The sequence below is a fragment of the Convolutriloba macropyga genome, chromosome 14, assembly GCF_964194025.1.
Source record: "Convolutriloba macropyga chromosome 14, txConMacr16.3, whole genome shotgun sequence".
NCBI lineage: Eukaryota > Metazoa > Xenacoelomorpha > Acoela > Convolutidae > Convolutriloba > Convolutriloba macropyga.
In genome coordinates, this window is record NC_134481.1 from 4,646,907 (window position 1) to 4,669,148 (window position 22,242).

The window sequence follows — 22,242 nt, forward strand, 5'->3', positions numbered from 1 at the left end:
TATTTTCTGGACATCTGCCAGCTATGTTTTAAAGTTTTTTTTATTGAGACTGGTTTTTCGCCGCGTTATTACTTTATGAAGTTCCTTTTCTTATCGACGTTGTTGGAAAATCGTTTTGCGCTAATAGCTGCATTATATGGTTGATACAGAAGGATAACAAGTAAAACTTTGAGAAATTATTTGCATGTGTAAATTTATTCAGTCCTCAGATGGAAGTCGAAACAACTTTAGCCAAGTGGAAACGAAGCTCGACATTCGCTTCTCGTTTGTTCGCTTTTTGTAATGTAATCAATTTTGTAAATCTTTTTTTTTCTGATACTGCAAACTCACATGCTTCTAATTTGGAAAATGTGGACAATATTCCTGGCTTATAATTGATCTTTTTGAGCTCAGATGCACAGCCTTGTAACTTTAATTTTAGCCGTTGAAATTGTCTTCCATTGGACCACGAATATATGTGGCTAAGTTTTTCAACTCTAATTTTGTTTAAAAAAATTGAAACGCCTTCTATCATACAAGTCAGTTATTATATCTTTCTAATTTATATAAACACCTAAGTTTTTGTTAGGAAATTGATACAGGTTTTAATTGTTCTTTTGTTTGATTCGTCTTTGAGTTCAACTTGCTGATCATTTGCTCTCAAACAAAGTTTGTAGAAATCAGTCCTGTCGTTTTTTAATGCAATTTTTCGCCTGACTGATTTTTTGTCAGACCCATTTGACTTTTCGTTCGCAAAATTGGATGGAAGTGTAAATCCGCGAGGGCATTAAAACATTGAGCAGTTCTCTTAGAGTCTTTTGGCTAACTAGTTTCTAAGTTTACGATTGATTGAAACTGTTTTCAAAGACAATATCATGGTGTGAAGAGCGGTCTTTAATCTAAAAAGTTTGACCCCCTCCAGTCACCGCAACCAAAAACACCCCGCCTCCAATTCCATAAAACCCCTACCACCTATCCTCGTACAGCTGGCGATTTGAACCCCCCTCGTCAGCCCTATATTAGCTGTATTTCTGCAAATGCCCTGAACAGGAAGTGTCCGAAGAAGCTGGAAATGATTTAAGAGTTGCTTTGTAAGTGGTTTTTGCAAATAATTAATGGTGTCTGAGCACTTAGAAACTCAAGTTGAATTAAAATTAAAATCTTTACTCAATTTTCTGGAAAGCAATTTTTGTTAACAATTTCTTTATAGCGGAACTCTGTTGCGAGGTTTCGAAATTGGAAGTCGCTTATAAAATTTTGATGTAGATCCAATTTTTCAGTAGGTAAAATGCGACACCATCTATTTTTTGACAATGTCGCAATATTTACGTAGCAGGGGGCTTTAATGCTTTAGAAAGGTGTTGCTTTTTTACAACTCAGTCAAAAGTGATAACTTGTCGCGTTTAATTTCTAACTACGCTCCATTTGTCGTGCAAATACAAGTCAAGCATCACTTTTTTCTTCATCCTTCAAAATTAGTCAGCAAATGAAATTAGATTTCACGCGTGAAAGAATGCGTCTGCTAAACTGTCTAAACTCCCTCGACGACTGAACATAAATTTGATTCACGTTTGATAATTAGTGAACTGTGTTGATGTGTTTTGTGTTGTTTACTATAGTTTGGTGCTCAACGTCAACAAAAACGCCAAAACTGTTGATATGACAAAAGCACTCTTGTATAAAATAACCGGCTGAGTTGTAGAGAATACTGAAGCTTAATTAAATGGTTCAGCCTGCTAAATGGTCTAAACTATTTTTTTGCTGTTCAAATCTCAAAATATCATCAAAGTAATAACGCCTGTTTGCATTTTTGATGCTCGCTTTCTTAAATAATTTTGTGCTGCAGTTTTCTTACCATCAACTTCAATTTTTTTTAAAAAAAATCAACTCTGAATTGAATAAATAGGTTTTTTTAATCAGAATATTTTTTAGGAATAACTCTGGAACGGTTAGTTTCAGACGATAATTAGAATCTTAGTTTCATAGATTTTCATGTACTCATACGCTTTATTAAATACTCATACATTTGATATTTTGACCCCTCTATTAGTCCCAAATTGTAATAGGTATTTCATTTGTTTTTCATCAGGTTGCTTTGAGAGAGTTTGTCTACCCCAATTTCTGTAGATTATGAAAGTTTTTTCCTTATTGAATTCTTTCTACATTTGAGTATTTTCTTTTCAACTAAGAAATTGAAACTGAATTCGACTAATAACTTGATTGATGTTTAATTGAAATATCCAATTGAAAAAATTATAATGCAATTCAAACGTTTGTTTGGAGTTAAATCTTAAACTTGCTCTTTTGTTTTAGTTTTATGCTTTTTAATGTCCACAATATATCTAGGCAAAAAAACCACAGTAAAGAATTTAAATTTTGGCACAATCACTGAGGCGTTAGATTAATTTTCCAAATCAATTCCAAAAGTGAATTTTGGCAAAATTAATTTTCCCAGATTTCCCTTTTCATCTCCGCTGGCGTTGTTTGTGATCTAATCCGCTTACTATTGTTGTAGCTTTGAATTTATCTCCAACACAAACCACCTGCTATTTGGTCTGCTGTGTGGTAAACTGAGTTTTAGCCGACGAGATGTTTAGCCGACCAAGAAAAAAATGATTTTTTTTTTTACTTTTTGTGGGTAAAGAAATTTTTTTCTGTGGCGGGGGGATTGGGCTTTCAATTCGCCTCTTGATAAAAGTGGCATATATTTCTGGGATAGATTTCTGCGTAAAAATGGCATAGATTCTTGACCAATCATTGCTCGAGAATTAGTCTACCAGTTTCTCACTTTTTGTAACTTGCCGACTTCATGTCTCATTTTGTTGGTTGTCGGCTAAACGCCCTCTCGGCTAATTCGGCGATGGTCCTGCTTTGTTTTTAACTAAATTCTAAGTATGGTTTAAATAAATCGAGAGAATTGCTTTTGGATTAATGAGAGCATTCCTCTTTATGGTTGTAAAACGGTAATTTGAGCTCCTAAAATAAATAATACAATTTCACCACTTTCAAATTGTAAAAACATGGTTTCTTTGAATTGTAGAGTTTTTTTAATGGCTCAAGGGTTTTTTTACATTTGTAGAAAAGGGTATATGTTTTCTTAAGGAGTGACTTTACCAGACTTCTAAAGTCTTAATTCGTATATGTGTAGCCCGTAGGCCTTCAGTAGCCTGTTCTCAGCTGTCCGTATTATTATTCCCCACATTTCAGACTGATCTTTGTATGATCAGCATTGCTCTCTTTCTTTGATGACTATAACTTTTTTTTGCGTCTGAAACTTTCACGTGGTACCCTCATTGCAGCCAACATTGGTCACGCTATGGTCAACCTGAAGCTATGGTTAGGTAAGAGCTCATCCTCACACAGACAGAGAGGCAGGGGTTGAATTTTCAATCATTGGCGTGTAAAACACTCACCTTACTTCTGGGCTATCACACCAAAATCTGCTTAGGAGTTATAAAATAGTTAGAGGGTTTTCAAATTTAAGCAAAAAAGAGTTAGGGATTAGCAAATTTAAGCTACAATCTGATAAAAAAAAAACAAGAAAACTTCTCGTGGGATTTTTTTTTTGCGTTTTTTTGCCTTCAAATGTTTTTAAATGACAATGTGAGTTTGATTTTTTTTGTTAGTGACTGAAATGCGAGCTGTTAGAATATTCATTTCAAGCAATTTGTTTTTGAGCTTCTCTATGTTTGGGCGTTTCCAGGTTGCTAATTTGAACCGAATAGGGATAATGGAAGACGTGTGTACATTTACTGCAGAGAAAACAGTATCCACATAGTTTTAGTAAAACAGGTTTTTTGTTCAGCATTTTTTATGAGATCACTGTACTCGTCATAGATAAAAGAGGAAGACAACGGAAAAGGCCCCCAAAGGTTAGATAGATTCATCGTTCAAATAAGGAACTAGGTAACCTTGTTTAGCAACCAATTCGGATTATGCACCGCCCCCAAAAATCTAAGTTTTAATTTTTCCATATTTTTAAACTTTCTTCATTAAACTACAATCTTTGAGCCTGGATGGCGGTTTTTTGTGATAGACTAAGCAAAATTACCGTAGTAGCAAAGTTTCCTAAATTTTTCTCCGGCATCGCCAGTAGTTTCCCGCCTAACCGTTCGTTGACCGTTTTCTACAAGTATGTAAAATCCTAATACCCAGGCCAGTTTTTTTTTCAGGAATAAAATGTCTTTATGGCAGTCTTCGAGCAAAAAAGGAAGACTAAAGATTTTTTGTAAATTTATACCCCTATTGCTTAATGTATTTCTTAAAATTTATAACAGATCACTGCCCAGTTCTGTAACTTCTTGCTAAGGCAATTGAAAACTATAAAAATATCAAAATTTTTATTTTTGGCCGTTAAAAATTTTTTAAGCGTTTTTTAACATAATCAGAAATCTTTTTTGAGCAATTGCTTTTTATTCCGTAGATAACAAATTTCAAATAGCAATTTTTATTTTTTTTTGCCTCCCTTGCCTCCCAAAGGATACTTTTGTTGTATCCTTTGTGCTCACTGTTCAAAAGTTGGTATAAACTGTTGGGTTGAATATTGAAAAAAAAATCTTTTGAAAATTTACGTTGCACAATCTAAAAATAATTCATACAGTTTTAGTATAATAATTTTGACTAGTGACATCAACAATTTTTTTAGTGTGTATCAATGATAGTCTGGAATTTATCAAAAATTGTTGACCATCTTTCAGTTGAAACACCGTTTGTTGTTTTTGTTTACTTTTGTTTTCTCCCTATAAAAATCACTCCTTGAATTGTCTACCTATCTTTTTGAATTTTTCAAATCATTATTCAACTATTTGTTTTCGGGGTAAAAGTGGCATTTTTAAAATTTCTCGGAATGAGCGTTAAATTTTGTTCGTTATTTTTGCTAGCAACAATTTTTGAAATTGATTGACGAAATAGTACAGCTCAATTGTAACATCTTTTGTATTGGTTTTAATGTAATGGCAGAAACAACGGAAGATGAAGCACGATAACTCAGGATAATGCAGTGCCGCAAGATAAACCATTGTCTGATTTATTAGGCATCGAGAGTTTGGCAAAGCTCAATAAAGAGAGTTCAAGTTTTTTCTTGACTGAGGCCTAACAGGGGTCTGACGATTTAAAAAATGACTTTTATTCTTGGCAGCAATGATTTTAATTTTATGGTGAACAATATTGGTGGGAATAATAACCATACGATTATTCGATTTTTAATCATCAGTAGGCATCAAAAGGCGCATGATTTCCTCAAGGATTACCTTTTCGTCTATATAGTTTTTTGAAGAGTTATTGACGTGTTCTCAACCATTTTTTAAACTTTTTTTGTATATTTTGAAACCAGTTGTTTTGATTAGTGACCTCAAAATTTTCATCATAAAAAATGATTAATTTGATTATTGAATGTGTGACATTTCTGCGAGGAATAGCTGGAGGGATCTGGGTAGCTTTGTAATCCGCTGGTTTCAAAGCAAAATTTTGAAAATTGCATCCGAATTTGTTTTTATGTTCGAGATCTCTAGTAGATAGAAAAATTATAGCGGCTATGAGTAAAATTTTGCATTATATGTTGTTTTTATAACCACGGATGTAATTTTCTAAGCCTAATAGTTTCAGTATCTTTTTTATGCCTTAAACAAGTTGTTTCAGCCAAAAAAATGCTTCTTTTTTGTTTTCGTTTCATTGAACGAACATGGTGCCCTTCGTGATTTTATTATATCTTTTTATGAATTCGTAATAATTTTCGGTTTTTGAAAATTATGAAACATTTTGGTCATTTGCGGTTCCTTGAACGAGTTCAGTTGGAGTTGGCTTATTTGTTTCTGTGTTTTTTTAGGGGCCAGTTTCTGAGCTTGGGGCAAAAGCCTGTTGTTGGGTTGAATTTATTTTTCAGATCATGAAATTAGTAATTGTATTAAGGTAAATATGCAGATAACTTGTTTCCCGAAAATTGAGGCTTTTGTCGTGTTTCACAGGGTTCTTGACTTTTTTGTTACTATCATAGGACCACTTAATATATTTTTGCAAATTAAAAAATACCTTGTTATCCAGTGTTTCACGTATTCTGAGCTCTGATTTGATTAATTGCTCTCAAACGAAATTTGTAGCAATTATATTAGTCCTGTGGTCTTTTTAATGCAACTTTTCACTTGACCGGTTTCTCGTCTGACCCATTTCACTTTTCCTCCTCGAAAACGGGATAAACAGGTAGTGGTTGGAGGGCATTGAATTCTCTTAGAGCCCTAAATAAACACTATGAATGCGATTCTCTAAAACTGTTTTGAGGAGACAATTTTGTGTGAAAGGCGGTTCTTAATCTTAATTATTTGACCTCCTCAGTCAAACCCCCCACCGACATCAACCCCCCTCGCCATCAACCCCATCATTACCCTACTCAATTCAACTCAACACTCAACTTCTCGATTTTCAACCCTACTAAACTTGTCGATTTGAATCCCCCCTCTCATCTAGCCTTCGCAACCCTACCCTACGTCGGCGCTAGCTTTCTTAAGTAGAATGAACTTACCTTGTCGGTTTAAACCCCCCTGTCATCTAGCCTTCGCAACCCTACCCCACGTCGGCGCTAGCTTTTTGAAGTAGAATGAACTCAACTTTTCGGTTTGAATACCCCTCTCATCTAGCCTTCGCAACCCTACCTCACGTCGGCGCTAGTTTTCTGAAGTAGAATGAACTCAACTTGTCGGTTTGAATCCCCCTCTCATCTAGCCTTCGCAACCCTACACCACGTCGACGCTAGTTTTTTTGAAGTAGAATGAACTCAACTTTTCGGTTTGAATACCCCTCTCATCTATCCTTCGCAACCCTACCCCACGTCGGCGCTAGGTTTCTGAAGTGGAATGAACTCAACTTGTCGGTTTGAATCCCCCTCTCATCTAGCCTTCGCAACCCTACCCCACGTCGGCGCTGTTTTTCTGAAGTAGAGCGAACTCAACTTGTCGGTTTAAATCCCCTCGCATCTAGACTTCGCAACCCTACCCCACGTCGGCGCTAATTTTCTGAAGTAGAATGAACTCAACTTGTCGGTTTGAATCCCCTTCTCATCTAGCCTTCGCAACCCTACCCCACGTCGGTGCTTTTTTTCTGAGGTAGAATGAACTCAACTTGTCGGTTCGAATCCCCCTCTCATCTAGCCTTCGCAACCCTACCCCACGTCGGCGCTATTTCTCTGAAGTAGAATGAACTCAACCTGTCGATTTGAATCCCTCTCTCATCTAGCCTTCGCAACCCTACCCCACGTCGGTGCTAATTTTCTGAAGTAGAATAAACCCAACTTGTGGGTTTGAATCCCCCTCTCGTCTAGCCATCGCAACCCTACCCCACGTCGGCGCTATTTTTCTGAAGTAGAATGAACCCAACTTGTGGGTTTGATTCCCCCTCTCATCTAGCCGTCGCAACCCTACCCCACGTCGGCGCTATTTTTCTGAAGTAGAATGAACTCAACTTGTCGATTTGAATCCCTCTCTCATCTAGCCTTCGCAACCCTACCCTACGTCGGCGCTAGTTTTCTTAAGTACTGTTCAGGAACGGGCAGTTATTTTTTCAAGATTAATTCTTAGAACGTTTCATGGTATCTATTCTTGGGGCTAACATTTTTTTCTGCCAAATGCAATCAAGAAAGTTTCGTTCGGTTTTTTTAAAAAACTAAAATGAAGTTTGAAAACATTTCAAAACAAAAAATTAAAATAAACAGCTCAGTTGCATAAGTAACCATTTGGTTAATCTTTATAATTTGCAACAAAGTTTATGAAAACATCTTTTAACATAAACTGGTTGTATTTTTGTTGTTTTTCACTTTTTTGCGACTAAAAATTCAGTGACGACTTTAGAATAGACCTCGATTGTTAAACATAAAAGAAACTTAGCAAGTTAGTTATTTTTGAATTTTTAAATCGTCCGACTTTACGTATATGCATAGCGCGACTGTTACTGCTCAATTTTGAAATTATTTGCTCATATTTGCTGTTTTCATTTTCAGTCGACTTTTCATTCTACTTCAAACCTTCGAGGGCGGAGCAAAACTGAAAAATGAGTAGATTGAAACAAAAATCACCACGCCTGATTTTAAGCATATCCAAATCTTGCAAGACGCTTGCAAAATATGGAAAAAAATTATGAAAGTTTGTTATAATGCTCTGAAAAGTGTGTTTGGAACCTTTGAATGCTTATAGGACAAAAAATAAAAGCTGATAACTTTATTCGTATTTATCATTGATATGCAAAATTCGATAGTGGAGAGGTAAAATGTCATTCACTAGTCAATGACTGAGAGTTCAATCATCTGCCTCCGCGAAGCTGTCCGCGAGGAAGCGCTCGCACTCAAACACCGCTTCAGGTTGACCATAGCCTGGCCAATCTTGTTTGCAATGATGGTAACACTTGAAAGTTTGAGACGTGACCACAGTCTTCAAAAAGAGCAATGTTGCTAATAATAAAGAACAGTCTGAAATTTGAAGAATTATGAGAAATTGGGCAGCTGGTAACCGGCCGCTGTGGTGTAATGCTGTTCCACAAACCACAGTTATTATTAACTCCAATGAGATAAATTTTCAAACATGTTTTTTAATTATTTTTAGCCGAGTTTGCATTCTACTCGAAACGACATCGCGGCTACCCGTTCAGCATAACGCTCTACATCAACGGCAAAGCTGACTCTAGAATCAGTACATGCTGTGAGTTCAAACACAGTCCGAAGGGAGACAAACCATTCGTCAAATTGGGCGGGAAACTGGGTCGGTTCTCGTTCGGGAAGAGCGAATCGGAGAAAAACGAGGGAATGTGTTACAGGTGTCGAGCTGAGGCAAAAATGGCTCTGGATGACAACAAGAATAAAAGTATGTTGACAGGCTTGAAAGTTATGTTGACAAACTTCATATAGCCTAATCTTTAACTGGTCCTAAGAATTTGGTTTTCTAATTTTTGGGCTACATAATCTGAACCTGACGTTGTTTCAGTTACAAATATAAGCTAAATTAAAATCAGCATAAATTATAATAGCGAAAAAATTAAATGTGACACACAGTTTATAAAAACCTTCCATGGGTTTCTGTTCATCTGCAGTCCCGTAGGGTTAACAAATCTATCAACAAGAAAACCGTAGTATGCAATCTCAAATTAAGTCCAAAAAACACGCCAAATGGCAAAGCAAATAAAAACGAAAACGTGAAAAAATTGAAATAGAAAAATTGGAAAATTTTGTTTATCCTGAATCTAGCCTTAAAGAGAAATAACAGTATATTATAGTAATGTGTATATTGGTACCTCCGCAGCATAGAGCCGCGATACGGTACCAATATACACATTACTCTAATTCCTTTTATATATCCACTACTCTATATTCACTTCTTTTATATTTAAAATATATCATTTCTTGTCTCACTTAGTGCAAACCACTAGTGTCGAGTTAAGCTGGTAATTAACTGTTATCAGACGGATAGTTTGGGTTCTATCAGTGAAACTGCTTCGCAGATCCCCATTGACTCCAGTGGACGTCCCCAGATACTAATATAAAACTAGTGAGACCGTGTAAAAAGACCGTAAAACCAACTTGCGAAAATTAGTGTAACCACTTCGTGGATAGCTTGAACAAAAAACCAGCTTAACTATTTTGTAAATTATAAATTTTGCTAATATTTATATAAAAATTAATTGTAAAATCTAAACTCACCATTACAACTTTTAATACCTTTATCATCAAATGGCTCATTAGCTATTTTATACTGTTCTTTTGTTTCTAAATGGTGTTTCTTTCTATCAATAGTAAAATTGGTAACATATTTATTTTTAGCTTCATATATAGCGTTTTTTTAGTCTTCAATAGTAATTTGGTTTTTAATAGTAGCTTTGGTTATACCTTTTATCTTTTTCTCATCTTCTCCTTTAACTGTATTATAACAATATGCTTTTGCTTTAAGGAAGCAGATTTCTATAATAGTATCATTAGGTAATTCATCCTTCATCTTACCTAACTCATTATTATGTAAAATATCTTTTATCTTATTCATTTCAGTTTCTATTTTACTATCTAAGGGAACATTTATGTTTATAAATATACTATCAGTATCTGTATAATGATAACTACAATCTAACTCTTTCTCAAGGTAATCATATATAGCTTTATACTTAAATAGTTTAGCTTTTTCTAATATAACAAAACCAATATAATTAAACTGATCTAACTTAACATTACCTCTTGTTTTATGTACAGCCACTAGATCATCATCAAACTCTACAGCATATTTAAAACTAATATTTTCTACTAATTTAATATATCTATCTACTTCATTAACTAACTCTACATCTTGTCTATTGTATACATTTTCTATTGTTTTTCCATAGAAGGCATTATTCATCAGTTTACATCTCATACAGTCATACAAGAATACATCTCCAAATTTATCACCCTTAGCTTTGGCTTCTTTTCTTTTCTGAATATTAAACTCAATATAACGCTTTAACCACTCACTCTTACTATACTGTAATTTTTGCTTAATTGTAATATCTTCCCTAGCTAACTTCTCTTCCCATAACTTCAAACCACTAGCTAAATACCAATCTAAGATCTCTCCATCAATTACATAATCTACCTTATCTGTTAACTTTAACATTAACTTCTCATTTGGTTTGTATCCTTTCTTTTTTTCATTTTGATAGTCTGTAAACTGATCAATGTTAGCCTTTGTCTTTTCTGGAAAGAATGGATATTTCTTTGTCTTTTGTTTCAACTCATCATTATACTTTCCATCAATGGTGTAGATATAGAGCTAGATTGTCGAGCTAGATTGCGTATAATCATTGCCGTCAAATACTTTGATCTCACCAGTAGGTAAAGCTTGAACCATAGCAGAAGCGTATAATGAGTTGAAGTCTAAGTATTTTAGATAATTCTCTTTCCCAGTATACTTAGGATCTATTTCTTTATTTTTTACATCTTACATGACAATCACCTAATACTGAAGCTAACCCGCCTCTAATACCATATTGTATTGTATCATAAATATTAACTGTATTTTCTTTATAATATTTAAGTCTAATATTAGTTTATTTCAATCCAGATAACCAAGTTAATCCAGGAGTAGAATATGTATAACAAGGATCTATTTCATAATATTCTAAACACTTATCTCTTAACCTTTCAAATACATCTACCGATAATAACACATCTGTTTTGAGACCCTGTTTTGATAACATCCTATAATCCTTTATTGTCTCACATCCAGTATTATTCCAACAATCTATTGCTTGATTATATTCTTTATCTGTAATACCACTTTGTTTCAACTTAGAATAGAATGCTTTCTTAGGTAGTAATGTTGTTTCATGTAGTTTGTCTATACTATCAAACCATTCATATGGGAATATACCTTTACGTCTCTCTAACCCAAATTTGTTTAATGTTACACACTCTTTATTACTCAATGTTTTACTTATAGCATCTAAGCTAAGTGGATGGAAGAACTTAAACATATCTAATGCTTTTTGCATAACCTATATCAATACTAATATAATTCTCATCAGTTTTAGTTAATACTTTATGTCTAATCGTCTTTGCTAGTTTAGTTATAAATAAGTGATTATAATAATTAGTAGATTTAAATGCATATATCGGTACAAAAGTATTTTTTAGCTTGGAGGTTACATTTGTTGTGAGCATATCCTCTAAATTTACCATTTAGGTTATCATGATCTCTAACAACTTCATTACCCAAGTTCTCTCTACAATAGAAACACTCAGTAGTAAGTGGAGTAATATTATCTTCATTAAGTGGAATATTAATTTCAAATATATCTTTAAATAATTTATTATAATAATTTACTCTACTTATAAACCAATCAACTATATCTTCACCGGAATAACTTGCATACTTATTTTCTAATATATCAGGATAGTCACTTTTTATATATAAACCACAAGCAATAGGAATGTGTTTTTTGTTTTTTATTATACATTCAAAATCATATTACATAGCAAATGGTTCTCTGTTTTTATAATGGAACTTATCAAACTTTAGAAATTCATCTTTATGGAATGTTCTTCTTCCCACATGTTTCTGTGTATTACATAAATCCAAATGTTTATTTAATGCATGTTCAGTTAGAAATGATACACAACATTTTAGACATGTATAACATTTATGTTTAGATGATTTTCTTAATAAGAATGATACATCCTTACATAGGAAGTAATGATTATCCCAGTATAATATATTACATCCTTTAGGATCATTATGATTGATTAATACAGGATTAATAGTTTTTTATTTAGATTAAACACATTTAATAATATTTTATCTTTATTTAGTTCTTGTATTTTCTTTTAGTGATAATAATCATATGGAGGTGGAAGCTTTGGCAATTTTTTCTCATTAATATACTCTGGTTTATTATATTTACTAACTCTATTTGGATCACGTGATGCAGAATGTAGATAAGCAATTAAACGCCACAATAAACATTTATTATCAGTATTATGTATATTAAGTATATATCTAGACGTGAATGGTAACTCAGTAGTACAAACACCAGAAGGATAGAACCTGTGTATGTACATAGTTCTTTTAACAAATCTTTGCATGCTCCAACCAGATTGATTCATCTCTTGTTCTTGCATTGTGGTCTCTAGTTCACTATTCAACATATCCAAGTCATATGGACCATTATATTGTCTAGTCAATAATCTAAATGTGAATTCATTTTCTTCTAACTTATCATCTGTAGGTTTTGTTATACTTTACTACATCAAAGGTGTTAAACTTGATATGGGGATGTATGTTATACATTTCCTCTAATACATTCAAGATTTGAATATCTTCATATTTACTACTTGTTATCATTATTTGATTATACTTCATATTATGATCGAATCCCAACTCATTAACTTTATCTCGCCTTTTACCATCAACAAGTTTGTTCTGATTAACATTTTCTTTATGTTCATCTGATTCATTGTGTTCATTTTTATTGTTATATCTAGTATTACATATATTGCAAAATCCTGAATTATCTTTTGATATAGTACTATCAGTGAAACTGCTTTGCAGATCTTTAGTTATATCCTTATCTTTACCATTAACGTTATCCAGATGCATCTTTGTTTTCAAAGGTTGATCCACACTATATTGACTCAGAGTAGTCTTACATATTACACATTCGAACTTACTCCCATTCTTTATTATTTCCTCATTAACTAATCTTACATTATTCTAATGTTTTAATGTGTCCATATGTTTAGCATGTTCAGTATTATTATCCAGATACATATCACAATATTTTATTCCCTCTAGTTCAGGATACTGATTATCTATCTTTTGTTCTATATCTTCGTTAGTAACTTTTATTCCATCCTCATTAGCACTCTCAATAATTTTGTTTCTATTATATAATCGCTCATTCTTTTTATGTTTAAGTGATTGATTCTGCCTATAATAATTCTTTTGAGTTAAATCTTGATTGCAAGCTTCACATTTAAGCTTGTTTGTTTTAGGCTTCTGAGCATCGACAAAACCATCAGATGAAGATGATTCTCTATCTGAATCTGAATCTTTAGATTAATGTAAGTCTTTAGATGATTCTCTATCTTTAGTTTGATCTAAAACTGGATAATATTTTGCTTTAACCTTTCGCAATGACTCACGCATATATTCTCGTTGTTTTAGTTTTGTAACCTGTTTATCAATCGACTCTTTTATTTCTTCATTTATTTGATTAAACCTTCTGATTGATTCTAAAGATTTTTCTAATTCTACCTTTTGTCTTTCCATATCTACTGGTTTGATTTCTTCCCTTGGTTTGTTTTTATTTTTTAACATTTGGACCGCCATGCTAGTAGAACTAGATTGAGCTTGTCTTTTTCCCGATTGGGTATTCCCACTTCCAGATTGCACTTGTCCACTTCCAGATTGGACTTGTCCACTTCCAGATTGGACTTGACCTCTTCCAAATTGAGCTTGCTCACTTTGAGATTTGACTTGTCCACTTCTAGATTGAACTTGATCACTTCCAGATAGAATGTTCCCGTTGTATTCCTACACATTCATTTTCATACATCAAATTTGAAAAATTATTATTTATGTAAATTTTCACAAATAAAATGATTAGTACTAAATGCGATAAATGTAAAGATAAAGCTTGGTGTTGGAGTTGTAATGAGTGCCAAAGTAAACCTTTATCATGTTTTGTATGTAATGAAAATATAACATATATAGAGAGACATAATCATATGGTTATACATTATAATGATCCCAATCAATATTAAATATGTAAAATGTGTAAAGTAAATAAACATATCTCTCACTATAGATTTAAACATTACACTTGTAGGATATGCTTGTATCTCAACAGATATAGATTTGGTCATACGAAGGAAAGATTTAGAGACATGTAAAGAAATTTAATATCGAAGTTTAGTCCTATTAAAATGTTACTTGCGTTCCCGTTATTTATTATGTTGCTATTTATTATTATAATTGCTTATTGGAATTATGATAATTATTCTGATTTAAGGAAGAGATTCAAAGGATATAGGAACGTTGTACCAGAACCATTTGAAATTAAAAAACAACTTTATTATTTATGGTCTGTCTATGGCATTGATGATTTAAAATTATTAGATAATTTAGATTGTTTTGCAACTAGTCTTATTATATTTGATGATATGGGAGAAAACATTAAATTTCCAGCTATATACTCATTGTATTCTAAAGGCAGACATCACAATATTAATATAATATGTATAGGTCATACTGTAACAGATTTAAATACTAAAGCAAGAGATAACACCCCAGCTATATATATATATATATATATATACATATATATATATATATATATATATATATATATATATATGTATATATATATATATATATATATATATACTTGTATACATATATATATATATATATATACATGTATACATATATATATATATATATATATATATATATATATATAGACATATATATATATATATATATATATATATACATGTATACATATATATATATATATATATATATATATATATATATACATGTATACATACATATATATATATATATATATATATATATATATATATGTATGTATATATTACTTTAAATAGTTCACAACAATTCTTTGAAAGAGTACAAGAGAAGTTTAAAATTGATTCTAATCTATATAGATTTAAACATTATAAGTATGGCATAATAAATTATAATACTATTAGTGACTATTATATTGTATTAGATAAAGATAAAAATGTCGTATATGATTCTAGAATTGGCGATCTTGATATTGAGAAGTATGTTGATTATACAGAGTTTAAGGAAAAGGAATATAATATACTAAGTAGTTATTTAACAGATAGAATTTTAGAACCAACACATATTAAACCAAATGAGTTGATGTTCATTTTTGAAGAATATTTAGTTTTTAAGGGAATGAATAAATCATTTAAATTTTATAAAACATATACGAATATAAAAAGTATATTTAATGAGATACATAGTGGATATTTTGCTATATTTGGTGTAATTAGTGTTTGAAGAATTGGATATAGTTACTATCAAAAATGTGGTAATAATAATGATAATAATATTAATAATAATATTAATGGTATAGATATAATGGATATAGATAAGGCAAAAAATATATTCAGAAATGGTAAGAAGATGACAATAGGTTATGGTTTGATTGATGAAGACAAAATTGATCTCAATGATCCATTCAATATAATATATATCTTAGCTATTAGTCTTGTATCTATTTATGCAACCCATAATGTTATTAATTCTAAAACTAAAAATGATGATAATATGTAGAGAATGTAATTTTGAAATTTATACTAGAAGTGGATATCCAGAACATGAACTAATGAGTCATTATAATAATTTACACAATAATTTAATTGAAAGATGTATGAAATGTATGCATAGAAAATATAGTGGTTATCACTTTTTGGATAAATATAAAGTTAATGGAACAGGCCTTATAACATCAGTGCATAGTTATTTTGATTATACCGATATTAATGATAGTGATAGTAATGATAATATTAATAATAATAAAGATAAAGATGAGGAAGATTTAAATAAGGTTTTGAATAGTCTAAAAGATAATATTATAGAGAATTTAACATATTACATTAAAAATGAATTAAAAACAGAAATTATAAATGAGATAAAAACGGAAATTATAAATGACTTAAAAACAGAAACTAATATTAAGAAGAAAAGTAAGGAAACTGATAATAAAACAACTAGAATTTGTTGTTTATGTAAAATTGAAAAGAATAGAGATTGTTTTTATAAAACTGGTGGTTTATGTAAAGATTGTTGTTCTCAAAAAGTTTCGTGTCCCATATGTAATATTGTTATAAATAGATCTTCTCCTAATAAACATAAAAAAGGGCACATAGTAATCAATCCCAAATGTCTAACAATATTTTAAAAAATGATTACAAATTACAAAGATTACTTGAGATTACATAAGATTTGTAATTTGTATAATAATCCATGTAATCTTATGTAATCTCATGTAATCTTTGTAATTTGTAATCATTTTTTTAAATATTGTTAGAAATTTGGGATTGATTACTATGTGCCCTTTTTCATGTTTATTAAGAGAAGATCTATTTATAACAATATTACATATGGGACATGAAACTTTTTGAGAACAACAATCTTTACATAAACCACCAGTTTTATAAAAACAATCTCTATTCTTTTCAATTCCACATAAACAACAAACTCTAGTTGTTTTATTATCAGTTTCCTTACTTTTTTTCCTAATATTAGTTTCTGTTGTTAAGTCATTTATAATTTCCGTTTTTATCTCATTTATAATTTCTGTTTTTAATTCATTTTTAATGTAATCTGTTAAATTCTCTATAATATTATCTTTTAGACTATTCAAAACCTTATTTAAATCTTCCTCATCTTTATCTTTATTATTATTAATATTATCATTACTATCACTATCATTAATATCGGTATAATCAATATAACTATGCACTGATGTTATAAGGCCTGTTCCATTAACTTTACATTTATCCAAAAAGTGATAAGCACTATATTTTCTATGCATACATTTCATACATCTTTCAATTAAATAATTATGTAAATTATTATAACGACTCATTAGTTCATGTTCTGGATATCCTCTACTAGTATCAATTTCAATATTACATTCTCTACATATCATCATTTTTAGTTCTAGAATTAATAACATTATGGGTTGCATAAATAGATACAAGACTAATAGCTAACATATATATTATATTAAATGGATCATTGAGATTAATTTTGTCTTTATCAATCAAACCATAACCTATTGTCATCTTACCATTTCTTAATTTAATTTTTGCCTTATCTATTTCCATTATATCTATACCATTAATATTATTATCATTATTATTACCACATTTTTGATAGTAACTATATCCAATTCCTAATACACTAATTACACCAAATATAGCAACATATCCACTTTGTATCTCATTAAATATACTTTTTATATTCGTATATGTTTTATAAAAATTAAATGATTTGTTTATTCCCTTAAAGTCTAAATATTCTTCAAAATAGAACATCAACTCATTTGGTTTAATATAAGTTGGTTCTAACATTCTATCTGTTAAATAACTGCTTAGTATATTATATTCCTTTTCCTTAAACTCTGTATAATCAACATTCTTCTCAATATCAAGATAGCAAATTCTAGAATCATATACGACATGTTTATCTTTATCTAATACAATATAATAGTCACTAATAGTATTAAAATTTATTATGCCATACTTATAATGTTTAAATCTATATAGATTAGAATCAATTTTAAACTTCTCTTGTACTCTTTCAAAGAATTGTTGTGAACTATTTAAAGTAATATATATAGCTGGGGTGTTATCTCTTGATTTAGTATTGAATTCTGTTACAGTATGGCCTAAATATATTATATTAATATTGTGATGTCTACCTTTAGAATACAATGAGTCTATAGCTGGTAATCTAATAATTTCTACCATATCATCAAATATAATAAGACTATTATCAAAACTATCTAAATTATCTAATAATTTTAAATCATCAATGCCATATACATTATATCCCTTCCACTCACGCCATCAATACAGATTACATTAACAGTATCATACAAACCTCAAAAATCTTTTATAAAAGTTGTTTTACCAGAATTAGACAGACCATAAATAATAAAGTTGTTTTTTAATTTCAAATGGTTCTGGTATAACGTTCCTATATCCTTTGAATCTCTTCCTTAAATCAGAATAATTATCATAATTCCAATAAGCAATTATAATAATAAATAGCAACATAATAAATAACGGGAACGCAAGTAACATTTTAATAGGACTAAACTTCGATATTAAATTTCTTTACATGTCTCTAAATCTTTCCTTCGTATGACCAAATCTATATCTGTTGAGATACAAGCATATCCTACAAGTGTAATGTTTAAATTTATAGTGAGAGATATGTTTATTTAGTTTACACATTTTACATATTTAATATTGATTGGGATCATTATAATGTATAACCATATGATTATGTCTCTCTATATATGTTATATTTTCATTACATACAAAACATGATAAAGGTTTACTTTGGCACTCATTACAACTCCAACACCAAGCTTTATCTTTACATTTATCGCATTTAGTACTAATCATTTTATTTGTGAAAATTTACATAAATAATAATTTTTCAAAATTTGATGTATGAAAATGAATGTGCAGGAATACAACGGGAACATTCTATCTGGAAGTGATCAAGTTCAATCTAGAAGTGGACAAGTCAAATCTCAAAGTGAGCAAGCTCAATTTGGAAGAGGTCAAGTCCAATCTGGAAGTGGACAAGTCCAATCTGGAAGTGGACAAGTGCAATCTGGAAGTGGGAATACCCAATCGGGAAAAAGACAAGTTCAATCTAGTTCTACTAGCATGGCGGTCCAAATGTTAAAAAATAAAAACAAACCAAGGGAAGAAATCAAACCAGTAGATATGGAAAGACAAAAGGTAGAATTAGAAAAATCTTTAGAATCAATCAGAAGGTTTAATCAAATAAATGAAGAAATAAAAGAGTCGATTGATAAACAGGTTACAAAACTAAGACAACGAGAATATATGCGTGAGTCATTGCGAAAGGTTAAAGCAAAATATTATCCAGTTTTAGATCAAACTAAAGATAGAGAATCATCTAAAGACTTACATTAATCTAAAGATTCAGATTCAGATAGAGAATCATCTTCATCTGATGGTTTTGTCGATGCTCAGAAGCCTAAAACAAACAAGCTTAAATGTGAAGCTTGCAATCAAGATTTAACTCAAAAGAATTATTATAGGCAGAATCAATCACTTAAACATAAAAAGAGTGAGCGATTATATTATAGAAATAAAATTATTGAGAGCGCTAATGAGGATGGAATATAAGTTACTAATGAAGATATAGAACAAAAGATAGATAATCAGTATCCTGAACTAGAGGGAATAAATTCTTGTGATAGTTGTGATATGTATCTGTATAATAATACTGAACATGCTAAACATATGGACATATTAAAACATAGGAATATTGTAAGATTAGTTAATGGGGAAATAATAAAGAATGGGAGTTCGAATGTGTAATATGTAAGACTACTCTGAGTCAATATAGTGTGGATCAACATTTGAAAACAAAGATGCATCTGGATAATGTTAATGGTAAAGATAAGGTTATAACTGAAGATCTGCAAAGCAGTTTCACTGATAGTACTATATCAAAAGATAATTCAGTATATTGCAATATATGTAATACTAGATATAACAATAAAAATGAACACAATGAATCAGATGAACATAAAGAAAATGTTAATCAGAACAAACTTGTTGATGGTAAGTGGCGAGATAAAGTTAATGAGTTGGGATTAGATCATAATATGAAGTATAATCAAATAATGATAACAAGTAGTAATTATGAAGATATAAAATTCTTGAATGTATTAGAGGAAATGTATAACATACTTCCCCATATCAAGTTTAACACCTTTGATGTAGTAAAGTATACAAAACATACAGATGATAAGTTAGAAGAAAATGAATTCACATTTAGATTAATGACTAGACAATATAATGGTCCATATGACTTGGATAGGTTGAATAGTGAACTAGAGACCACAATGCAAGAACAAGAGATGAATCAATCTGGTTGGAGCATGCAAAGATTTGTTAAAAGAACTATGTACATACACAGGTTTTATCCTTCTGGTGGTTGTACTACTGAGTTACCATTCACGTCTAGATATATACTTAATATACATAATACTGATAATAAATGTTTATTGTGGCGTTTAATTGCTTATCTACATTCTGCATCACGTGATCCAAATAGAGTTAGTAAATATAATTCACCAGAGTATAATAATGAGAAAAAATTGCCAAAGCTTCCACCTCCATATGATTATTATCACTAAAAGAAAATACAAGAACTAAATAAAGATAAAATATTATTTAATGTGTTTAATCTAAATAAAAATAAAACTATTAATCCTGTATTAATCAATCATAATGATCCTAAAGGATGTAATATATTATACTGGGATAATCATTACTTCCTATGTAAGGATGTATCATTCTTATTAAGAAAATCATCTAAACATAAATGTTATCCATGTCTAAAATGTTGTGTATCATTTCTAACTGAACATGCATTAAATAAACATTTGGATTTATGTAATACACAGAAACATGTGGGAAGAAGAACATTCCATAAAGATGAATATCTAAAGTTTGATAAGTTCCATTATAAAAACAGAGTACCATTTGCTATGTATTATGATTTTGAATGTATAATAAAAACAAAAAACACATTGCTATTGCTTGTGGTTTATATATAAAAATTGATTATCCTGATATATTAGAAGATAAGTTTGAAAGTTATTCCGTTGAAGATATATTTGATTGGTTTATAAGTAGAGTAAATTATTATAATAAATTATTTAAAGATATATTTGAAATTAATATTCCACTTAATGAAGATACTATTACTCCACTTACTACTGAGTTTTTCTATTGTAGAGAGAACTTGGGTAATGAAGTTGTTAGAGATCATGATCATCTAAATGGTAAGTTTAGAGGATATGCTCACAACAAATCTAACCTCCAAGCTAAAAAATACTTTTGTACCGATATTTGCATTTAATTCTACTAATTATGATAATCACTTATTTATAACTAAACTAGCAAAGACGATTAGACATAAAGTATTAACTAAAACTGATGAGAATTATATTAGTATTGATATGGGTTATGCAAAAGCATTAGATATGTTTAGGTTCTTCCATACACTTAGCTTAGATGCTATAAGTAAAACATTGAGTAATAAAGAGTGTGTAACATTAAACAAATTTGGGTTAGAGAGACGTAAAGGTATATTCCCATATAAATGGTTTGATAGTATAGATAAACTACATGAAACAACATTACTACCTAAGGAAGAATTCTATTCTAAGTTGAAACAAAGTGGTATTACAGATAAAGAATATAATCAAGCAATAGATTGTTGGAATAATACTGGATGTGAGACAATAAAGGATTATAGGATGTTATATCTCAAAACAGATGTGTTATTATCGGTAGATGTATTTGAAAGGTTAAGAGATAAGTGTTTAGAATATTATGAAATAGATCCTTGTTATACATATTCTACTCCTGGATTAACTTGGTTATGTGGATTGAAATAAACTAATGTTAGACTTAAATATTATAAAGAAAATACAGTTAATATTTATGATACAATACAATATGGTATTAGAGGCGGTTTAGCTTCAGTATTAGGTGATTGTCATGTAAGATGTAAAAAATAAAGAAATAGATCCTAAGTATACTGGGAAAGAGAATTATCTAAAATACTTAGACTTCAACTCATTATACGCTTCTGCTATGCTTCAAGCTTTACCTACTGGTGAGATCAAAGTATGTGACGGCAATGATTATACACAATCTAGCTCCACAAAAGGTTATGTCTACACCATTGATGTAAAGTATAATGATGAGTTGAAACAAAAGACAAAGAAGTATCCATTCTTTCCAGAAAAGACAAAGGCTAACATTGATCAGTTTACAGACTATCAAAATGAAAACAAAAAGAAAGGATACAAACCAAATGAGAAGTTACTGTGAAAGTTAACAGATAAGGTAGATTATGTAATTGATTGGGAGATCTTAGATTGGTATTTAGCTAGTGGTTTGAAGTTGGAAGATATTACAATTAAGCAAAAGTT

General features: G+C 30.5%; 1 protein-coding gene across 3 annotated transcripts in view; it reads left to right on the plus strand.

Annotated features, from left to right (window-relative positions):
• The window catches only part of LOC142353750 (glutamate-rich protein 3-like), a 38,510-nt gene that overhangs the window by 4,891 nt on the left and 11,377 nt on the right, over positions 1-22,242 (plus strand). For all 3 annotated transcript variants that reach the window (XM_075406100.1, XM_075406101.1, XM_075406102.1), the window contains one exon: positions 8,562-8,819. In XM_075406100.1, coding sequence (XP_075262215.1) covers positions 8,562-8,819 — 258 coding nt within the window. The remainder of the gene's footprint in view (positions 1-8,561; positions 8,820-22,242) is intronic.